Source organism: Brienomyrus brachyistius, chromosome 18 (assembly GCF_023856365.1).
Source record: "Brienomyrus brachyistius isolate T26 chromosome 18, BBRACH_0.4, whole genome shotgun sequence".
NCBI classification, from domain to species: Eukaryota; Metazoa; Chordata; class Actinopteri; order Osteoglossiformes; family Mormyridae; genus Brienomyrus; species Brienomyrus brachyistius.
The window spans coordinates 17563819-17587642 of record NC_064550.1 but is presented as its reverse complement, the minus strand read 5'-3'; the positions used below and the strand labels follow the sequence as shown (position 1 = coordinate 17587642).

Sequence of the window (23824 nt, the reverse complement as noted above, 5' to 3'; positions counted from 1 at the left end):
GGCAAAATAAAACTACTCGGTACGACCTTCCATTTATCAGACCGCCTCGTACCGTTTACGTAAGAAATGGAATTTAGACGGAACAATTACAAACGGTGTCATGGCAAGTGAACAAAGTTCATGGTTCGGTACATCAGTACTTACCAACTCTCATGCGACTGACGTGAGACTCATTTAAGATTCTCACGCGAGAAATCTTACAGAAAATCAGCATTATTCTATTAACCTAATATCACCTACATCAGGGGTGTCAAACTCCAGTCCTGGGGGCTAGAACCCGGCAGTTTTTGGTTTACCTTCATTTAACACACCTGATTCAATTCCTTGTGCTAATTATCACACAGCTCTTGAGCTGAAACATTTGTGGTGGAAAAGAGAAAGAACTAAACTACACAGGGCTCCGACCCCCCAGGACTGAGGTTTGAGACCCCTGACCTACATCAAAAATGCAAGGGGTATTTTGCAAACCCTACAGACTGTTTTCAAAATCATAAAACTGTTTGATACATGTAAACGCGTGTGCATGTGTGTGCAGACCGTCTCAAACTGAAAATCTCACTCCAGCCAGCTGACCGAAGTTGGCAACCGTGCTGCATAACAGGCTCAAAACATGGATTCTGTTAGCTTTCGTACCAACGACGACACATCAAGAACGGCACAATTAAACAATATTCCCAGGTTAAAGACAAGTTAGAGTGAGTGGCTGGGAGGAACAGACAAACGGCATAATGAAATTCGCACTTTGTAGTTTATTTCAAAGCATTTCGTCTGTACAGTGGTAGAGCGGTAGCTGATGTATACATTTGGTTCACCTATGCAGTTCCTTAATGCTATGTTGTTGTTACTACCGAATTCTCCCATGTTGTGGCCTCTAGGTAATTCTGCTTGGCAGAGTACCTCAGATAAAAGATAACCAAACTTTGCGGGAGCTAAGAAAAGTTCTCTCCTTTGGGTGCCACTTTTCCGAAAGTATCACACCGCAGTTCTGTGTACGAACCCTCAGGCATGGAAATTAATAATAAAAAAAGACTTGGACGAGAACCCACCAACTACAAAAGATGGAACTTCTTTGTAGGCCTTTTAAGTCGCCAGTTATCATTATAATATTATTTTCGCAAATTTACACCATCCCGAATGCATCGGTGACATCAGAGAGAAGTGAAATGGCCTGAGAATTTCGCCATCTGATCCGAGTTCTCATTATCGTGGTACGAAGGACGCAAACGTGACTCATCTTCTCTGGTAGCAGCAATCACGTGGCTCACTTAACCCGAAATGAGTCATTTCTAATCTGTGCACGTCGATTAACACACAATTTACAAAGGCGAATACATGCCTTTTTAGAATTATAGATTTGCACTCCTGCATCTCTCTCGTCTCTCGTCCTTGCAGGCGCACCCACAATGCGAAGTACGAGGCGACCGGATAGACAGCGATCGCACCGGCCGCTTTGATCAGGTGATCTACGATCTGCTCAGAGTCTTGGAAATGGTCTGTACTGCTTCCCATTCGCAGGAGGCTCTCAGAAGAACGTCTCTCTACACAAAGGGCAGGTGGACTTGTTGCTTGATGTGAACCACTTGTACTGTGAAGAAAAAGGGGGGAAGAGAAAGTGTAACGATCAGTTATTATAAAAGCTGTGGCTACATGTGTGATTGAAGAACAGCATTAAAGACAGGCTTATGAACGCATGTCTCTATACATGTACAGTGGTGATGTCATCTCAGTGACACATTCTAAAACTGAATAACTGAAGCAGTTCACTGGTATATTTAAATAATCAGTACATCCATCCATCCATCCACCACATTTAACCAAAATAACGTGCATTGTAGAGAGCATGGTCAGCCAGCTCCTGGAGTATCTGGGGTTAAGAGGAAAGTTCAGGGGAAGTCATTCTGCTGATCATGGGATGTAAGCAGGCAACCTTCTGATTGCGATCATAGTGTCATAACCCACTGAGCTGAACCACACACTTAGCTCTCATTAAACAGCATCTTCAACTATCCATCATCTGTGTTTGTTTTTCTGTTTTGTGAAAGAAAATTAAAATGGCGGAGCAATTAAAACAGGAAACAAATGGTCCATCTGTTTCAACCAAAAAAAAAAATGTAATTCTTACAAATGTTTGAGTTTGTTGTGTTTGGGCTTAACCACGTTAAAGTCGTATGTGCAAACTGGAAAGCATGTGTTCAGAGGCGCGTGCGTGTGTGTGGACTCTCACCAGACATGCCGAGTGGAACTTCTTCTTGCACGTTCGGCAGGCCTTCTTGGGCAGGGAGTAGTTTGACCCGTGGATGACAGAGAAGCAGATCATGCAGTCTTCCACACCCTCAAAGCGTTTCTCGACGTTGTTCTTCCACAGCGCCAGCCCCTCCATGATGCTGCCGTTCTGCGTACGCGCACAAACACACACACACACACACACACACACACACACGTTCGGTCACCTGACCCTCCACTTCCAGTCATCTTGTCTGATGGGGAGTGGTCTGAGGTACTGTGACCTCTTCTGATTGGTGTGATTTATAAGGTATTATGGAAAGAGTCATTACCCAGACTGCATTGCTTCTCAGCATAACCTGGTGAGCTTGACGGCCTGCCTCACTGTAGCCACTAATGGCTGCTTAGCAGCTTCTCTTTCATGACAGTCTGACATTATACAATCATGACCAGAAAATGACTCCTGTTATTCCCTGAATGCGCCAGAGAGTATGGTGGTTCAAGTCAGACTTGTACCCTGACAGCTGTGGATTCAAGTGCAAAGACTCCCTGCTGTTATACCAAAACCAAGGTGCTTAAACTGGACTTATCCAGTAAAACATCCAGCTGTTTATAAGGGGTGACACTAAATCGTTTCAGATAAAACACAGTGGTATAGTAGTGGAGCATATTACAATATTTATCTGAAGGGCCGCCTACTGACGAACACATAGCTGGGTCAGGAACACACAGGGGCGGGACCACAGGGGCTGAAAGCTGATTGGTCCCTGGAGTGTCCCTCCCCTGTCACTCACCAATTGAAAACATATCATTGGCTAATGATACAGCTGGATACTTCCTGATACAGATAACCAGGCCCTTCAGTTATATCTCAGTACAAGAACCAGCTTAACTTCAACATAGCTGACTAACACTGAGGTGATACTGAAGGGTCTGATTGTCTGTATCAGGTGTGTTAAATTAGGGCCTAATCTACCTAAGCTCTGCAGGCACCCCTGCTCTATATGAATTTTGCTCCCTGTCATGCCCCCCACCTCCAAGAATGACCCCTGCGCGCAGCTATACCTGGTGCGTCAGGTAGGTGCTCAGCTGCAGGGTCCAGTTGCGCCACTGCTGCGCGGAGACGCCCACGCGCCGCCCGCTCTCCACCGAGATGGAGCCCAGGGGGTAATTCAGAGGCAGCTGGATCACCAGCTCGATGAAGATGTCATCCACGGAGTAGGTGGCAATGGCTTCCCGCGCGGCCGAGCGCGCCTTCACCTGGGGTGTACAGACATGCACATGCTTTTTAGAGCTAAACACAACCAAGTAGCATTCGATTTAACTGATCAGTGGCCTGTACTGCGAAGCGGGGTTACTGGGTTATGGGGGTAACTTGTCGGATTTAAGGTAGCACAGTTTAAATGGACTTCATGTTCGGTCACCTACATTTTGCCCAGACTACCTTAAATCTGACAACTTACTCCGATAAGCCAGTAACCCCGCTTCGCAGTGCAGGCCCCAAATCAGCGTTTCCAGTTAGGACATCTGAAAAATCTTCGTTACGTATTCAGTTCTACACAGCTTTAATGAACAGGAAAACCTGGACGGGGGGGGGCATGCCAAGAGTGAAGTGAAAGGAGAAATTAAGTGAAGCGAGCTTCACTGTCATACAGTGAAGTGATACGGCGGCACGGGATGAAGGACACTGGAGCAATACTGGCAGCCAGCGAGGAGCGGATTCACAAGCAGTAAAAAAAAAAAGCTGGAACAATAATAAAACAGCAAATATGACAAAAATTTAAGACATTTGAAAAAGTGCATAACAGTGCAAGACGAGGAGAAAGAGCGGTTACCGTGACTACAGTGAGAATGAACGCATTCTGAGCCGGCAAACGGGTCAGACGGACCCGCAAGCCCATGCGGTCCAGGCGCTCACCGTCATGTTGTGGAAGGTCTGCGTGCTGCTGTGCACGGCGGCGATCTCCTGGGAGGACAGCACGCCGCTCACGTACTTGCTGGTGAAGCGGTCGACGGCGGCCGAGACGCGCTTGTCCTGGCTGTTCCACCAGAGCCGCGCCATGGCGGGCATGTCCTTCAGCGTGCCGTGGTACACCGAGCAGGCGAGGTGGGCCAGCTCCCTCTCCAGATCCTTGCTTCCTAAGGGGGGGGGGTGTCAAAGGTTGAACAGATGTATAGAGAAAAAAAAATGACCTCGGCCAAGGTCATCGCAATAATTTGTCCAAATTATTCAGCCAGCTGACTACTGTGAGGCAGCCCAAGCCGAATTCAGGTCACTGCTTCTGTCAAATGGTGACCAGCCAAAGGCTGACAACAGGGGGCGCCGCTGGGGCTGTAGCTCCTAAAATATCCTTTAGCCCCTCAAATAAAACATACACTGATTAGTTTAAACAGTGTGTCCTCATTCATCGTGATTAAAACCAGGCCCACCTGATAACGGCTTAGCCTCTCTTTTCATAAACCTCTAGTGTCGCAAACCCTCAGCTTTTCCTTGTTAACTTCAGGATGTTGCGCGGCTTGTTTGGGTGACTGCTGTGGCTTTGCCACATCCTCAGCGTGTACGGCTTTAAGTCAGCCCCCCCCCCCCCCCCCACTTCGTCCCGATTTCTTGTTTGAATTTGTGTTTAACTGAACCTTTTGTTTTTCCCAAACCCCCACCGCGTGTTCGTCCTGCCCCACGGCCGTCCTCCACCCCCCATAACTTGCCGCGCAACAATAAATCACAGCGGAAAAACCTGAAGGATCTGGGTTAGCATGCGGTACGAGACAAAGCGGCCTGCTGCAAATAGCTCAGCCCAGTAAATTCAAAGCTGCACCCAGAGGTGGGGAGCACAACAATGGGTATTTAACCCCATGCTGTACCTATGAGATAACCGTGAAACGAAACAATACCCACCTTGGTCTGGGGAACCTCGACCTGAACCCAAAGCCCAGACCTGTTGCTAGGCAGCCTGGCCCACAAATGCAGACCCACCCCAGCTTCTGCCCTCACTTTTTGCGTTTAGGCCTCTCCCGCCATGCGTGTGACGAGCAGAGCACGTCAACTCACCGCGGACAGACAGCTGCAGAGCCTCAGTGAATAAGGTCTTGGCCTCACGGACGCCCGACTCGGCTGGCTGCCCGGGGAGGAAGGGGTTCTCTGGCATGAGGCGGAACAGATGCTGCAGCAAGCAGTGGAGGGAGCCGCTCTTCCGCAAGTACTGCGAGTACTGCACACGTAGCTGGAGACACACCCGCACATGCTTGCAAGTCTAGTATAAAATATCCTCTTGGACGCATTTTACATTTTAATTATTTACTTGATGCTTTTATCCCAAACGACGTACATCTTTGAGAGACAACGGGGTCAGACAGCACATGGAGCAGTCGGCGGTTATGGGCCTCGCTCAGGGTCCCAACCGTGCAATAACTCCGCCAAGTCTGGGATTTGAACCCGCGACCAACCGATCAAAGGCACAACATCCGAACCCACCAAGTCACACCACACAATATGAATGGACGAACTGTGGTTTCACAGTTCACCAAGAATTAAAATTTTGTGCACAAATGACAGCAGCAAACAATGTCACAAAATAGGGCCCAAAGCTGACAGATTGAAATTTGCTGCCCACTACAGCGTTGTACCAGCGGTAAGACTTAGTGAGCTAAGAAACACTAAAATGCTACGTAAACAAAAAGAAAAAAACTGAAAAATAATAAAAGCTAAAATAATTGCTCTCTGTCCAGGTCAAACAGTAGACGCTCACCTGGGAGGAAGAGGCTTTGAAGAAATTGAGAATGAGCTTCCAGATGAGCAGGTATCCCAGGATGCAGCAGTATTCGTCGCTGTGGGGCTGCACCACAGCGCACTCACCCACCTGCAGGCCATCCAGGATACCGTCCAACAGCTCCTCCATCGTCGCCAGGATGCACATCAGGGCGGCGGGTGGCGAGCTGGGGGCAGGCAATGGACGAACGAACAGGGGGGTTAATGAAGGAATAAGGGAGTTAAAGGATGAATGAGGGAGTTCATGAATAAGGGGGTCGATGAAAGGATGAATGAATGATGAATGATGGAGTTAAAGGATGAATGGATGATTTCATGAATAAACGAGAGAATTAATGAATGTATGAAGAAATTAAATGAATGAATGAATGAATGAACGAGGAAATTAAACGATGACTGTGGGAGTAAATGAATGCAGGAGTTAAATGACGAATGAATGATGAATGAATGTGGGAATTGATGATGGATGGATAAAAGGACAAATGAGTTGAATTAACGAGTTAAAGGATGGAACAGATGAGGGAGTTAATCGAATGAATGAATGAACTGGAACCAGATTATTACTGTAATACATTTGTAATTAGCACCTATTAACCTCCTAACCCCAGGTGGGCTGACTGAGCCCCACGTCAACCTGCACAGCCGTTACAAAAACAGGCTTCGTAAAGAGAGCGGAGGGCTTACAGGCTGGGCTCTTCGTCATCGTTGTCACCCTCGCATCTGGCGTTGTCGCTGTCAACGTCATACTTCGGCAGCTCCGGCATCACCCTGAAACAAGGGCAGAATCGTGAAGAAGTATATGGGTCCCGTCACAAATGAGCACGCGCACACACACACACACACACACACACACACACACACACACACACACACACACACACACACACACACACACACACACACACACACACACACACACACGTCATCATACTTGTCAAGGACGTGGAACACAGCAAGCTGCACAGGCCGGGCCTTGAACAGCAGCAATGGGGCCAGAGTGTTCAGGAGTGTCTGTAGCGATTCAGGTAGGTTGGTCCGCTGGGCCGCCACAAAACGAGGCGTCAGCTTGTTCTGCGTGACCATCTGCAGCGGCACGTAGCACAGCGCCTCCCCGACCGCGCCCAGCACAGGCAGGGGGAAGAGAGCATCATCTGGGTCGGGGAACTCCTCTTAAGACCAAAACAGGCAGATGTGTTAACATCAAATCAGAAGACCATCTGCAAGCAGAAGAGATGCGCTGTGCTGGCATCCGACCTGTGATGGTGGCCAAGAGGGGCAAGAGCCGGGTGTGGATTCCCTCAACGAAGAACTCCTCCCACTCGCTGGCCAGGTTGGCAGGCATTTGGTCAGCCGCTCCAGCAGGGGGCGACGAGAAAAACTGGCTCAGCTGCACAATGAGGTCGCAGTTCTCACAAACAAACAGCTGCACCCAGGGGTTCCAGAAAGAGGCCGTATTCTCGGTCACAGTCTGGCAAAGAGGATCAGCTTGTCAGTACTTTACAGATTTAACAACATCTGTAATGTTACATTTACACTGATGCAGAAATATTTATTGCTTGGCATGTACTTTTATTCCAAAAAAAATAAATAAATTTTACTTCCAGCTGCATTAGGGTGGCAAGCACCTTACAACAAACTATAGTACAGCTCCTCCCGGGAGAGGAACCAGCAATTTTTAGGTTACAAGTCCATGTCATTAACCACCCTGCTACCTGCAGCCCAGCAGTTAAGTAATTATGAATTATTATCCCCAGAAGTAGTGGCCTGTTGCAGCAGGATATTTTCCCATCATTAATAACGTTTTCGGCCACTTTCATTCACCTCCAGCCAGGCCAACATGGAGCAGAGCAGGAAGTCCCACTGCGTGTCCAGGAGCATCTCCGAACACTGCGTGACCCCCCAGCACAGGAAGCGGCCCATCTCCACATTGAGAGACAGGAGCCCAGCAGGGACCTTCTTCAGGTCACTGAAACCGGGTCAAAATATATATAAAAAAAAAAAATGCATAAGGAAATAAAAACTGCCACAGCACTCATTAGCAGTCTGTTCACAGCTATACAAAACCAATAGCTTCAATTACAATTATCAACACTGCTGATTCTTAATCTTGGTTCACAGCCAACGTTTATAATTAGCTGTTAATAAGCGAAAAGCTGCAATTTCTGACCATTTTCTACTGAATTTAAATGGCCCCTGTGCAACAGAGCTTCTTACGGAGGTTGAGAAACACTGATGACATTAATAGATCCTCAACTCATTTTGCATTTTTAATCAAAAACTAACAGCCATTGAGACAGATCCATTTCAAGCATCTACGTCTGTTGCCTTCAGTTTGGGAATTAAAACTGCAGATTGTCTCTCACACACACTCACGTTTGTATTCATTTCTTTGTGAGGACTCTCCATTCATTTCTATGGGGAAACCCCTAATCCCAACAATGGGAACCGTAACCCCCACCCAGCCCTAACATAAACCAAAGTAACCAAACAAAATACAAGTTTTACATTTTCAGCTTTCTGATTGCAGTCAGGGGGCGGCATGGTGGTGCAGTGGTTAGTACTGTTGCCTCACACCTCTGGGACCCGGGTTCGAGTCTCCGCCTGGGTCACATTTGTGTGGAGTTTGCATGTTCTCCCCATGTTGTCGTGGGGTTTCCTCCGGGTACTCCGGTTTCCCCCCCACAGTCCAAAGACATGCTGAGGTTAATTGGACTCGCTAAATTGCCCGTAGGTGTGCGTGTGTGAGTAAATGGTGTGTGAGTGTGCCCTGCGATGGGCTGGCCCCCCATCCTGGGTTGTTCCCTGCCTCGTGCCCATTGCTTCCGGGATAGGCGGGTTTGGAAAATGGATGGATGGATGATTGCAGTCATAGATTTTCATAAAACTGACGTCTATTAACAGCTGCCACTCTCCTGGGGAGGGTTTCCACAAGATTTCGGAGTGCGTCTGTGAGAATGTTTGCCCATTCATCCTGCCTCATGCATTTGTGAGATTGGGCACTGATGTTGGACATGAAGGCCTGGCTTGCGATCTCAATTCCAGTTCATCCCAAAATTGTTTGATGGGGTTGAGGTCAGGGCTCTGTGTGGGTCACTCAAATTCTTCCACACCAAACCTAATCATGTCCATATGGACCTTGCTTTGTGCAATGGGGCACAGTCATGCTGTTCCCACAAAGTTGGAAGCACAAAATTGTCCAAAATATCTTAGCATGCTGAAGCAAAAGAAGTTCCCTTGACTAAAACTAAGGGACCCAACCTGGGATGAACAGCCCCACACCATTATCCCTCCTCCACCAAACTGTACAGATGGTACAATGCAGTCAGGCAGGTAATGTTCTCCTGGCATCCGCCAAACCCAGACTCGTCCATCAGACTGCCAGACAGAGGCGCAAAATTCGTCACTCCACAGAACACATTTCCACTCCTCCAGAGTCCAGTAGCGGTGTGTTTTATCTGACGCCTGGCATTGCACTTGGTGATGTGAGGCTTGCATGCAGCTGCTCAGCCGAGGAAGCCTATTTCATGAAGCTCCCTACGCACAGTGTTTGTGCTGCGGTTAATGCCAGAGGAAGTGTGGAACTCTGCAGTTACTGAGGGAACAGAGCGTTGGTAACGTCTACGCACCATGTGCCTCAGCACTGAGCAACCCTGCTGTGGTACTTTACGTAGTCTGCCACTTCCTGTCTGAGTTTCTGTTGTCCATAAACGCTTCCACTTTGCAATGATACCACTTACAGTTGATGTGGAATATCTAACACAAAAGATATTTCATGAACCGACTTACTGCAAAGGGGATCGTCCCGGAACGGCACCATGCCTGAATTCTCTCTCACAACTAGCCACTCTTTCACAAATTTTTTGTAAACCTGACTGCACTGCTAGGTGCTTTTATACACTTGTAGCAATGGATATGAATGAAACATCTGAATTCAATGACTGAGAGAGACATCTCAATACTTTTATCTAGGGGTGAACTATTAAAATATCTCCATAAGGTGCTTTACGGAGAGATCGCCAGTATTGTGATACACAATAAACATTCTATCAGTTGCTGTTCTATGGCTTGTACACGCACCTGAAGTTGCTTTGTGAGTCAAATCTGTTTCAACACATCAATAAACTGGTGATAGCTAACAGCAAGTAATGCCTTGGATTTCCTCCTCACTCCCTTTCGCCCCCCCCCCCCCGTCCCAAGCAATGAGCAACATGCTACACATTCCCTATCTGGCAATGTAGGGACACTGACAACATGGAGGAGATGGTCCCTAAAAAGAATTCAACATCAGTAATATGGAACTTGTTTGGATTTTCCAAACCCCACACGGTTACTGTAGAGTAACTTGCAAACCAAAATGAAAAAGAATCGTGATAAGATCATGGATCATGAAAAACGCCATATGATATGATATTTGATATTTTTGCTGTATCGCCCACCCCTACTTTTGTCCATATAGTGTACAAACCCACACAACACACAGTACATCTCTCCTTAATCTACGACCAAACGTTCTCACCTGCCAAACAGAAACCGCTCTTCCTTGGAGCTGCGCCATTCCATCAACATGGCCATGATACCCTGCAGCACCTCTGCACCGATCTCGGTCCCGGCGCGCAAGCAGCAATGCAGGGCTGCCAGGTTCGCCGTCGCAACTGTAAGCGAACCATCCACAGACCGCTGATCAACGCCACATCTCCAAAGAGCTGGTTGATATACAAGGCCTACCATGTTTTCCCTGTTTAATGTGGACTGGCAATGTGTCAGAGCTTACAGGAATTACTGGAAACTGTGCGATTAATGAGTAGATTTTTTTGTTATCGATTCACAGCCCTCGTAAAATGAAAAACCAATGAGCCCCTTGGCCTGAAAATGCAATAATTAGGTTTCTAAAACAGAGCTTACCGTGCTCTTTGTCCTGGCTCCCACAGTGCCAGTCTAGAAGGGCTGCCACACTCAGGGTCACCATGTGACCCCTCTCTTCTGAAGACAGGGAGGGACAGAGGACCTGGGCGGTGCAGAGACCCGGCTCTGTCAGGGGGAAAAGGCTAGGAGGAAGAGGAAGGAGAGGAAGAATTGGCGTGAGTACAAACTCTGGCTAAATAACGGAACAGTACTAGATCCCATCGTGTGGGTTTTCTGTAGATGACTAATGTTTATATACAGTGGTCACAGAAGCTCGTGGGACGCTTGTTTAATTTGATAATAATGCTGCAAATTTACTGGTTTCATAACAAAGCAAATCTACACCCCCCCCCCCGGCCCCCACAGACATATTAAACACAAATGCTTGGTCTTTTATGTTACTGCAAAGGTGATACTAATTTTAAAAAGTACCCACTGAGACAGCTTGTCACTGAATTTTTGAATTCATAACTTTTAGACCTATAACTTGAATTATAATTTATTAATACTTGAATGTTTTACTTTAAAACCTATTTTTTCTAATGTGATGTATAATTTTTGAAAACATGAAGCTATGATTTTTGTTATAAAACTAATAAATCAACAATATATTTACTGATGAATCTGTTTATGCGATACTACAAGAATTTGTTGTATATCCATGCATATCCCCCCCCGGATACTGTAATGCATTGCATTTGTGCTGCGTGCATGGCTGGCTGCATTGTGGCTGCAACTCACTACTCCTGACTCTCAGCAATCGACAAGTTCGCGAGTTCAGCAAGTTCAGTTGAAGTGGATACTAGACAATTCAGGAAACTTATAAGACCCGTAGGAGATTTTATGTATATTAGTTTATGATATAAAGTAAATTACCTAAAATGCACATTTTTATATTATCTGCCACTGGTATCCGCTCGGTTACTCTGCTTTGCACTCACATCCCCACTGTGACATTTTCCCATTGGATGTGTGTATTTTGGTATGTGATTTTAGTAAAACCGTTAGTTGCGTTTTCAGAAATGCATTAGTGACATTGTAGCAGGACTGACCTTGCACACTAAGATTACCCACCACCTCATTTCATTGTGTATGCGCACAGACAATGAAGTTGACTGACGTTTACCTCTCTACACTTTTGCAAAGCTTTCGGATATCAGCGCTGTCAACCTCTGTCTGGATGTAGCTCTCCAAAGTCAAGGACCACAGTGCCCCCTCCTTTCGCGATCTGGGAGTAAACAGCAAACATGTCCGGATAGTGATGGCCAAATTGCTGCATTTTCTTCTCTCTATTCAAAAAAGGGCTCAGAACTTGCCCCAACACAAACCAAGAGCGCCACCTAGTGGAGGTCGGAAAATACAGCAAATGGTTCATGAAGCTTCATTTGGCCATAACTAAGTGAAGAAATACTAGTACAAATGACCCACTAGTACAGTGACCCCCGCAAATTGCAACAAGGTATCCAGCCTATGTAGGAGAATAGGAATTGTGGCAGATTTAATGTAAGGATCAAAGGGGGGGGGGGGGTGGAATTACCTATCAAACAGGGTCTCTAATACGTCGCATGAATCTCCTCCTTTCTGCCTCAATCGCTCCGCGGTGACATTCAGTTCCCGGAGCATCCCACAGAACTCGGACACCACAGCGGGGCTACCCTCCATCTCCTCGCACCACTGCAGCGCGTACAAGACCTCAGAAACTGGGGCAGGGAATCATTAAACGAGAAATGAAACTTCATTACAAAGTCATACAAAAAGACGACACACATGTACACGTCGGCGGGAAACGTGGGACTGTGACTTTACATCGCGGGTCTCACGGGACGGCAACGGATTATAGCGCTTTTCCGGCTCATCTTGGATCTTGGGGTCATTCATTACATTTAGCTGCTAAGCAGATGGTTTTACCCAAAGCGGCTTAAAATATAAACCCTTTTGGACCAGCTGGATATTTTATGACAATTCAGGTCAAGTGCTTTTTCATAAGGCAAGTATAGCTCTTCATGGCAAATGAAGCAAAAACTCCATGTTTTCAACTATTACATCCCTTGCTAACCAGTTATGATTGTATTATTCCATATCAAATAACGTAGGAAACACTAACAATGACAGGCGTTTTTTTTTTTTACCAGTCATGTTGCAATAAGACTCATCACCACAAGATGTCAGCGCAGACGTCACAGGAACTCTGAAGGGAGACAAAGGCCAGCTTACCTGTGTGCTTGGCGTCAGGCGGCCATAGTGAGCCCACACCCTGCTGCTCTTCAGGTACCATGCAGAGGAGCTGGCCCAGAAGGGCAACGGTGGACAGGTGGGAGGGGAGTCGGGGGGAGGCGCGGAGCTTCCACACATCCACAGGGGGGTAATCGCAGGTGATCCTGAGCCGACCTGACAACAGCGGCCGCTTGACCCACTGCGAAGGCAAGGCGGAGGGCAGGATCATAAGGGACTCGGGCAGGCTGGCCTACTTGCGTAACTGCAGGGCTTAGAGTCTCAGGGTTTGTCGCGAAATCCGGAATTTAAAAACCAGGCCACGCCACTCCGTAAAGCCCCCACCAGGTGCTGTCCTGCAGATCATATAAATTCCCCCCAGTCTGTAGATCAGGGAGAGGGCTTCCGGTGTGAGCAGCTGGTTCAGACTTGGAGCTCCAGCTGCATCAAGCCGTACATCATATCATAAGAACATTACAGTGACTAAGAGTGAAGGTACAGCCGAGAACCACCCAGCATGCAATGGGGCAACTGGGTTGCCCACCACGGGTCTACAGCAAGACATCCCCAAGTCCCAGGACAGCCTTCAACTGCAAGAGCCCGTCTTTGGAATGAACCTGAGTGAAGGCAAGGCTTCAGCTGCAGAACACAACCGCCAGGACATCCATCCACAGAATACTGTCAAGTCGCAACTGCAGGTGGGATCGCGTGTAGGTCAGAGAACTACAACGAATTAGCCAATTAACGCCAGTAATTAATGGGATATGCGTACACAGTGATGGAACCTGCGTCTCTCCTGCCAAGTGCGCACACAGGCACAAAATTTATTTCCTCACAGCTTGTGAATGGCCGCGCTTACCTGTGGGGGCAGTGCCTGCCTCATCTTTCTCCATTCCTCCTCGGTGGGGGTCAGGTGGGAGATGAACTGCACCAGCAGATGGGGGCCGCGCTGCCCGGCGTTCACAACGGTCTCCGCCAAGTTCTGCACCGCCGCTATCAGGACCCGGAGGCTGGACAGTGTGTCGAGATCCGATTAGCCGACAAGCCCCGCCACCAAACAAGGCCACCGTACTTCTCATCGGGCGACAGTTTAATTGGATCCTAACAATTACATCCCCCTTACCTCTTCATCCCAAAGGTGCATGAGAACAGCTGGTTTCTGACCCACAGGGCGGCGCTATAGAGGAAGCTGCCCTCCCTTATCTCCGGGTCAGAATGGCCCACCAACGAACTAGCTCCGGTGAAGCAGGCGTGCCTCAGCTTCAGCAGAGATGAGTCTGTGCCCACGGAGAACATACGAGGCTTTAGAAGGATGGCTCACAAAGACAGCCTCGTTGTTCCGAGGACTTTTTCTGGGTGATATTACATTGTTCAGCCCATTGGTTGACATAGTATACTCTCTCCGCCACTCTCCGCACTGGAATCATAACACTGTAACAAATACCCAGTCTTGCCCATAATACTTTAACCGAAATCTATTCTTACACATACGTCTACCAGCCTGACACCTCTACGTCCCGTGAATGTTCTTATGCTGCACTTGCTGGCCTTTGAATAATCTTACCACGTTCTTGCTTTATTGGATGATGTCGTGTAGCTGTTGCTCCAATACTGCTCACACTCGTACCTGGACATTCACTGGAAGCTCAGCCTATCTGCTCTTACGCCTACGTCTGCTCTTACATCGTCTCCTTGTGCTATTCACTCGTACGCTGCTCTGGACAAAAGTTCCTAAATATGTTACATACAAATTCAAATGTAAATATAACCCATTTCCGATTCGCACAACCGTATTCTCTGCCTGAGAAGTTACTTAAACAGTAACCAGCTGTATAATGGGATGAGCATTCAGCAGCCAGTGAAGGGAGCCGTACTGGTTAGTGCGGGAGGTTACCAGAGAGACGCATGGCGTCCTGGTCCTGGGCGCAGAGCTGGAATAGTGTCAGCAGCAGGTCTTCGGCCGAAACCAGCTGCAGGCAGCCCTTCATGGACGAGAAGAAGTTAGACGCCACGTCGCAGATGAAGGAGACCAGCGGCTCCATGTCGCCTGCATCCAGCAGGCCCTTGGCCTCCGACAGCGTGTCATGCAGCTGCGTGATGATCTTCTCCACGTACGACTCGCCGATTACCGCCTCTGCGCACAAGGGAGGGGGGGGGCGGCGGTTAGCGGCCGAAGAACCATCACTCTGAAGACAGGCGACTAACAAAAATTTTATCCAGCTGGGATCCAGTGAAAAAAAAATATTTCTTGATACTGATTAAAATATTGATTCAACACGAAGAGGAAGTTGGCAGGTTGGACACCCACAAGTGGGACTTCATCTTAAAACCCCGACTTTCCTCTTTAAGGAGCCACAGGACTAGTAACATGTAGAGCACAGGGCAAAAATTAACTGCTGGATTTCAGGGGGATGTGCTTGAGCCGACGTTAAAAAACAGTGATGCACAGAAAATAAGAAACTACAGCAACTAATATGTATGACTCAGGTTTGCATTGGTAAGAGGACTTCAATGCTTCAGGGGGAGATGGTGGCACAGGAGGTAGTGCTCTCGTTCGGCAACTGGAGGGTTGCCGGTTCGAGCCCTGGTTCCTCCTGACCCCATCAAAGTGTCCTTGAGCAAGACACTGAACCCCAAATTGCTCCCGGTGAGCAGGTTGGCACCTTGCATGGCAGCCTCCGCCACCGGGGTGTGAATGGGTGTGTGGATGGGTGAATGTGAGGCCTGAAATGTAAAGCGCTTTGAGTACTCGTAGGAGTAGAAAAGCGCTATATAAATGCAGTCCATTTGCAGTCCATTCAATAAAAATGCACACAAGTTAAGGTTAGACTGTCCCAATGAGAACCGGCTGAATGAAATGATCAGACTAGATGAAGAGGTGAGAGAGTCAGGCTGCTGAGGAATGGGAGGCCTTGCCGTTGTTCAGTTGCTGGGAGAGCACCAAGCTAACCAGCGCCCAGCTGTGCGTGTGGCTGCCGGCGCTGGCGGAGACCCCCCCGGGGCCCCTCAAACCGGCCGTGCAGAGCCTCCCGGCCAGCTCCACCAGCTTCTCCCCCAGGACCGGGCCCTTTAGCCAGCCCACAGCGGCGTTCAACAAGTCTGTGTCTGCGCATGCCTGAGAGAGATGGAGAGGGGGAGGGTAGGAGAGGGGGGAGGGGGGAGAGGAGAGGGGGGAGGGGGGTAAGGAAGAACTACCTATTATAAATATGCATTTATGTATTATTTGCGTCACTGGTTCAATCTAGCCAAAACACAACCCTGGTTAAACACAAACTGAATTTTATAACCCCGAGCCTACCTTCCGGATGATCTGCAGGAGGACACCCCAGCTGAGGTCCATCTAAGGGAGGAGAAAGACCCATTCACTATATACACCTTCAGCAGTTTTTTGATCCCACAGGCCTGTCCAGTTTATGTGAAATTTACTCTGACCGTCATAACATGTCTAGCAGTCCTGCTAATTTCATTAGGCTTATGTTAGCCACCCTTTGTTTGGCTAATTTTGCCACCCATAACTCAAAATGCCGCATTACCATAATACCGCCCAAGCCTAAATTACAGTTAATTTGGCCCATCAAGCAAACATACAGCACTGTGACACAAAATGGGCTTTAACGATCCTGTTGCATTGTCGGTGGTCTTACATTGGTCATGTGGTTGAGAATGAGGGTCTTCTCCTCCTGTGTGCTGCAGCAGAGCAGGGAGCTGAAGACCATGCTGACCAGGAGCTCCGTATCCTCCTCTCGCTCTCGCCTCAGCCAGACGATTACCTTCCGTAGGAGGAAGAGAACGGCCGGGTTCTGGGTCAGCGTCTCCCCAGGCTTCCTGAGGTATTCGAGGCTTGCGTCCATCCCTCTGTCCGCCTCCACATCCGCGTCCAGCAGAGCCTGGAACACGCGGGGCGAGGCGAAGGAGCGCAGGAGGGCAGAGAGGAAGCAGAGGTGGTGTGCGGAGTCGCGGTCGGTCAAGTACGTCACGGCCAACTCCGCCAGCGTGCACACCAACCCCTCCAGACGGCCGCTCTTTAGGAGGGGTGGCTCCTCAGTCCCCTTTCTCCCTTCCCGAACCTCCTGCCTGCTATCTTCACCATCTGGGTCAGTGAAGCAGATCCTCACTGCCTTCTTCCCGTGCCCATTTGTACCAGATCCAGCCTTGGGGTTCCGCATAGTCCGTAGCAGCACCGCCACGCCCATCAGCGCCCCCTGCTGTGCCTCCTCACTGTCCACACGCTGCACGCACAGTCGCTCCAGGCCCTCCCAGAGGTCAGATACCAGCCGGCAGAACGTGGGGTCGGCAGCCTCAGCCCCGCCCTCGCCAGGGGGCCCCGCCCCCCATCCACCTCGCTTCTCCCAGGAAGCCAGAATGTGCGCGACCTGTGGAAAGAGGGGCCCGTTCTGCAGGGCCGAGTTGCCGATCGCGCTGTCCACCAAGGGCAGGAGCTGAAATGACAGACAGGGGGCGCCATTTCAAACCAACGCACAGGGAGAACCACACTTCAGACTAGATACAGACCGGCAACAGTCTCAAAAATAATAGAAAAGGATCGCAGGTGTCAAGCCTCCCATTTCACCCGCACAGTTTATTATTTAGCTCACATTGCCGTCTGACAGATCATCGTGCCCCCGAACCAGACAAGATGACGGTGCGAGTCGACGTTGAAGGTCAATTAATCCAGCAGGTCTCCGCTGGTAAGTTTACAGAGACGCCGCCTCTCTGATGGCTCACAGTTCTCAGCAAATCCTACAGGTTATTATTTTAAATCACCCATCTCACCGATTTCACTGTAGTATCAACCAGAGAATGTCGACCTGATCTGTGTCCCAGTCACTGTGGGGGGTTCAGGTAGAGATACTGCCCCTTTACCACAAAGGAAATCCCAGAAACTCAAACCCACCGAGTCCGGCAGAGAGAAACTGCCAACCCACCTGCTCTCGGAGCAGCATGTCCTGGACCCTGCGATGCTCCTCGTCCTCCGTCGCATTCTGTAGCACGCTGTACCGCAGGCACTCCATAGCGGCGGAGATTATGGCTGCACTCTCCGATGGGCTGCAGGCGGCCCGCTCACTGGACAGCCTGGGGGGGGAGAGGGGGGTGGGCAGAGTGCGATGAAACAAGTGGGGCACTTCAAAGGCAGCAAAGTTTTTGCACATTCAAAGCTTGGACTGGATACTAACAGAGGTGGAAAGTTCAGGTCCAGAAAGTACAAATCCGGACCAAGATTTCGTTTCAAGCAACTATCCTGAAATAAATAGCGGCTGAAACAAAATCTTGGTCCGGATTTGTACTTTCTGGACCTGAAATTTCCACCTCTGGATACTACGTTCAATTCTACAGTTTATTTTCCCTGCATTTTGCAAAAGCTTATCCTGAGCAGACCGGCAGGAGACCTGGAGCCTGTCTCAGGCAGCACAGGCCACAAGATCCCAGGCAGCACGAACGGCACAGGGATTGTGGGAAGCAGAGCAGCCAAACACCATGCATATGGGGGGTGTGAATGGAGGCGACTGTGGTGCCCATTGAGGCAATACAGCAGCAATATCTGTCATTAGGAACTGATATTTATTGCCTGTAAATCACATATTAAGGCCACAATTGCCCTCACAAAACCAAATGCTCTGCGCTTTATCAGACACAGATACACACTAATCATCGTGTGCCAACGCTTTTCCACCGCCGCCAGGAACCGAGCCGTACCCGAGCCGTACTGAGCTGAGCTGCATCACCGGCATCTGATTTGTCAAAATTGGTCAAGATATCGTAGTTCTGTGCATGGATTATGTGAAGAAAAAATTATTAGCAGTATTGCACACCCAACTGTATCAATGCTTTTCTGATAACTTGGAAAGTGAAAAATTCCAAACTGCTACTTAAAAAAGCACAGGGTAACTAAATATGAATAATCATTGCACACAGTAAATCATGATGTACACCGTGTGGACAGGCTTTACGTTACTGTCACTCTCCAAACCCGGCAATGCCTTTACTGATCGGACCCGTCTGCGGTGGAAAACCGAAGCGAGCTGTAACCATGCTGTGACGACTCTCTCTTCGAGATACGGCTCAGTCCCTATATGCCAGTGGGAAAGCGCCGTCTGTCTGGCCAGAGGCAGAAACAATCAATAAGAGCCAAGGGGCTAGCAGGCACGTACCCCTGTATGACGGAGGTGAAGAAGATGCTGTAGAAGTCCAAACCCGGGTCAAGAACCTCCTGAGGAAGCTTGCTGATGAAGGGTAGCAGGTTGGGGTAGAGAACGGTGGCCAGACCTCGTCCGCCCTCCCTCAGGAGGAGCCAGAGCTTGGGGAGAACCCCCTTCCGGGCGTTAGCATGGAGCCAGCAGTCCTGCCGGAAAGGCGGCCCGGGGTCAGTGTGAAAGATTAACAATAAAGGGTAAAGCTGACACAGAGGGTAACCTTGGATATCGGTGCCGGTAAGCAAGCTGCGATTTCATTAAGCGTCACTAGGTGGTGCTAACTAAAGAAAACGCATGAACGTGGCGAGATCTGAAATGCTTTCTAAAACTGCATTGTTTTTTCCATCCACCTGTGTTGGTACATGCGTGATATTCAGAGGGCCACTGGGTTTCTGCAGCATCTGCATGCATGCATGCATGCCTTCACACACTCACCATCAGAGTGTGGTTTCAATAATGGTGAGAGTTCATTAGCATTTGTTGTAGTGAGGTATTGCAGGTGCATCACTGCTCTGCCGATGATTTAAAACAGACGGCCGCTTCCCTCTGCCCCCCTAAAAACACATTTACTTTGCAAGATGTACTCTCCAGCCCCTCTGACAGTGGCACCAAATATTACATTCTTTCAGCACAGGCACGCCACCCCCCTCAAGTGGAAATATTAAGAATAGCAGGCTGGATTAGAATGTTTATTAGCCGAAGAAGGAATGAAGCAGTCCTTAGAATTCAGCTCCAAGATCTTGAGTTTAACATCGTGTGCTTAAGACCATACGTCAGCTGACCACCTGCTTCGAGCGTCAATCAGGTGCTAATTACAGCATGTTCCAATAATTATTTTAGTTTTATTAATTTAGCAGATGCTTTTATTCAAAGCCACATACGGTTTTTTTGGGGGGTTTTTTGAGAAAGCAAGGTCTGACAGCCCATGGAGTAATTGGAGGTTGGGGGCTTTGCTCAGGGGCCCAATGGTGACACACTCTGCAGACCTCGGGATTCAAATCTGTGACTTTCCTAACCCCTCAGTCACAGACCGGGAGGTTCATCCAGCTCCAGGACCTGGGCTGTTTGTTCATCAAAACCAAGATCGCAAAGAAGGTACCTGGTATTCTTGGTAAGAGCAGTCTTGCTAACTTGCCTCCCAAGAACGAACTTGGGATGCAATGAATCATGGGATCGTACCCATTTGGCGAGGATGCAACCTCTGCATCCTTGGTATTTTGGGCAGGGCAAGAACAACATCCAGGAACTTTTACCATCCTCCATACCTCTGTTCTTGAGTATTGGAAGTGTACTTCAACAATGGAAGATGACGTCAAACAGGTATGTGAGAACGCAAGGACAGCTAAATACGCATATTGAAAAACACCCCTAGGGACGCTGGCGCAGCAAGGACGGGACGGCTTGGAGGCACTCACAGGGATGCTGGACAGAACGTGCAGGACAGCCTCCCAGAGAGCGGGCAGCACCACGGGGTCCGTGTCGTCGATGCTGAGGAGGACCATGGGGCAGGCTCGGGGGGACTCGGCCTGGACCAGCTGGGGCGTGCACTCGCAGAGCGCAGACACGGCCTCGAAGAAGGCCCCGCGAATCTGGCGAGACGGATAGGGCGTGCGATGATTTAATGAACAAACCTGAGACACAATGAATCATGGGACTGGTCTTGTTTGGCGAGGGTGCGACTGATGTATCCTCGACATTTGGGGACTTCTACCATCCTCTCTTCTTAGTATTGGAACTTCTTCGACAATGGAAGACGACATAAAACGGGGACCCGAGAACACAATTGACTTTGCACTGACAACTCATTGCTGCCGGTCCCTGACTTTAAGTCTCCTCAAGTTCAATTCACATGCACTTTACATGTTGTTCCCTGACTACATACTGAAAAAAAAATTGTTATACACACAGGATACGTTGTTGTTATGTTGCTGTTTTGTGCACTTTATGGTTCGTCCCGTCCTGTATTGTTTGTCTATCGTACGCAAGGGACAGTGGGAAACGTAGTCTCGATACCTTTATATGGCTAGTACATGTAAAGGAATTGACAATAAAACTCTCTGACTCTGACTGACTCTGACAAGCACGGTCAAGTACGCATAATGAGAAACACCCAACATCGTTAGCCAGCTATGCTAAAGCAGAGCTCAAGGTGCAGCTGCCAACGCAGAGAACGCAGGCGGCACCTCTGTGCTCCCCCCTCACCTGTGGGCTCTTGTGCTTGCCGTACTTCCAGAACTTGCCCTGTGCGAGGAGGTGGGTGAGCTTCTCTGCCAGGGGATCCAGATCCCGTTGGGGTAGAGTGGTCAGCAGCTTCTTCACAGCCAGCAGCGAGCTGGTCAGCAGGCGCAAATATTTGGCTGTCCTCTCCTCCTCAGGCACAGTCCTGAGGGGGGCAGTAGTGAGCTTAAGTCTAGGACAACTCTTCCCTTGCATAAACTCTGCTGCATTCAGGAGCTTTGCACTCTACTGTGCTGTGCTCCTAAAAAGGAGAGTGATGGAGTGACGCATCACATGAACTGGCCACATGAGTTTGACCACAGTAAGGACAAGCAGGCAATGAGAGCTCAGCATATGTGGGGTCTCCTTCAGGACAGCTGGGAAAGCAGCCCAGGAGGCCACCTCAGGAACTGGTGTAGAGGAGACAGTGGGGTCAGCCAGTCCCTGGAGAAATTAGGGTTAAGGGCCTTGCTCAAGGGCCAAATGGTGGCATCACTCTACCGACCATGGGATTTGAACCGACAACCTTCCGAGTCCCGTCCCACAGAACCAAACAAAAAATTACAATTTAGCCAAAGACACAGAACAGTCCTGTGGCAGGCATATTTCTCCCTGTACGGACAGGTTGATGATCCCTGGGTGAAGGGGTTAATATTTAAGGTAGTTTAGACAGAAACCGTGCTGACGTGCGTCTGTGGCTCGCTACTTACTGGGGATCACTGATGGTCTCAGGGGTCTCCTTCAGCAGGTTGTCGAGGAGGATCTAAAGATGACAATGGTCAGTATGTAGATAAAAACTATACCGAGGTGACATTTCATCGCAGGGGCTAATGGGGGGGGGCAGGGATGCTGCTAGACATGACAGGCCATGAAAACTTATCATATCGAGCCCTCAACCCAGACTAATTCAATAATTAAAAAAATTTTAGGGCCCCGATCTCCAAGGGTTGAATACTTACACTGAGCACTTCCTCCTTGCAGAAACTCAGTGCTTCCGTCTGCTTGTTGAGAGGGAAGGCCACCTGGAAGGCCACGACCGCAGCGGAGGCCGCCGGGGGATACGTGTCGCACTGAGCGATGAGCCAGTGTCCCATGATGCTCTTTAGGTACGGGGCCAGGTTCCGGCGGACCTTCAAAATCAGCTGTTCGAATGCCTGCTGCGTGGCCTCACGGACTCGGCGGTCGTGATCCTGATGGAGTGCGTTTCAGAGCAATAATGGTGTTGCCATTTAAGGACATGCAATTCAGATGAAGACACCATACACAAAATGAAACCAGACTCGCATACAGACGACACATCTTACCAGAGATATCCTGCAGTAGATCCTGGGCCAGTAAGGAAGAACACCTTTGACAATCTCAGATTCCCGTTCTTGGCACATGGCACCAAATTCCTGAACAGCCTTTAGGGAGTAAATTTCATTCACCAGTTCAGTCTTGCCAAATTAAACATAAATGAACCCATAATTAACATACACAGATTGTATTTCTTAACGCATATTCTCATAAGAACGAAACCATATGCAAATATAAAAGGACCACTTCGTAACAAACCTTCAGTTTGGTGACGGTGTCTCTTTTGGACAGTTTTCGCAAAACCATTCGGAAATCGGCGTCTACTAGGCTGTCGATCTCGTCCGCCCCGTGCACCGCGGGAACGTAGCAAAGGTCGCCGGACGAGGAGCTGCTGAAGCCTACGAAACCGGGTACAGCACCCGTCTCCCTGGCCAGGAGCTCGGCGGCCCTGCCGCTGCTGGAAGGCTACCAGCAAAGCGAAAAAACGACGTATAAACACACACTGTGTACAGCTGTCATATATACGTGGATTTAACAAGTACTTATCTCAAAGAATCACTGTCACTTTACAAGACATATTACAAAAACATCAGAGACATCAGACTTAAAAGAGGTTATATCATGCATCCTGAAATGGATAAAAGTACGCGAACGCACCCGAAAGTTTCCTTTGGTCCTTTGCTTATTTTTACCTCCCATTTTGTTCGGTTCGCGATTCCTGCGTGCGACGGAACTCGGAGACTCACGTGGAAAGTAACTTTCGTCACTCCGCTGTGCGACGGCGTCAAGCGGCCGGTCGCCGGAAACACGTGATATCTGAGGGCACTTAACCGTAAGGCGCCATTTTGACTACTGGCAAACCTACTGGAGACGCTAGTCACGTGTGACGTGTAGTTTCTCGTTCGTACTGCGTATCATTAAACTTTAAGAAATAAATTCCAGTAGACTGCTTGAAGCATCACACCTCCAGGGATATTTAGTGTGTATCGCCTATAATGTATGATTATATATCTCATTT

The 23824-nt window shown here is 48.8% G+C and overlaps 1 protein-coding gene across 1 annotated transcript; it reads right to left on the bottom strand.

Annotated features, from left to right (window-relative positions):
• Positions 1-729: 729 nt before the first annotated feature.
• Positions 730-23602, bottom strand: ltn1 (listerin E3 ubiquitin protein ligase 1). The gene is made up of 30 exons (XM_048984442.1): positions 23464-23602; positions 23065-23271; positions 22815-22913; positions 22470-22700; positions 22221-22273; positions 21496-21676; positions 20709-20882; positions 19252-19442; positions 18028-18175; positions 16747-17541; positions 16401-16442; positions 16019-16217; positions 14997-15236; positions 14226-14379; positions 13962-14112; positions 13106-13304; positions 12429-12591; positions 12018-12119; positions 10892-11034; positions 10506-10641; positions 7811-7955; positions 7244-7457; positions 6921-7158; positions 6674-6757; positions 5970-6156; positions 5273-5444; positions 4142-4362; positions 3289-3483; positions 2225-2392; positions 730-1585 (listed from the first exon to the last, which is right to left on the bottom strand). The coding sequence occupies exons 1-30, from the start codon at positions 23503-23505 to the stop codon at positions 1523-1525; spliced, it is 5337 nt and encodes a 1778-aa protein (XP_048840399.1). The 5' UTR covers positions 23506-23602; the 3' UTR covers positions 730-1522.
• Between the last annotated feature and the right edge of the window lie 222 nt (positions 23603-23824).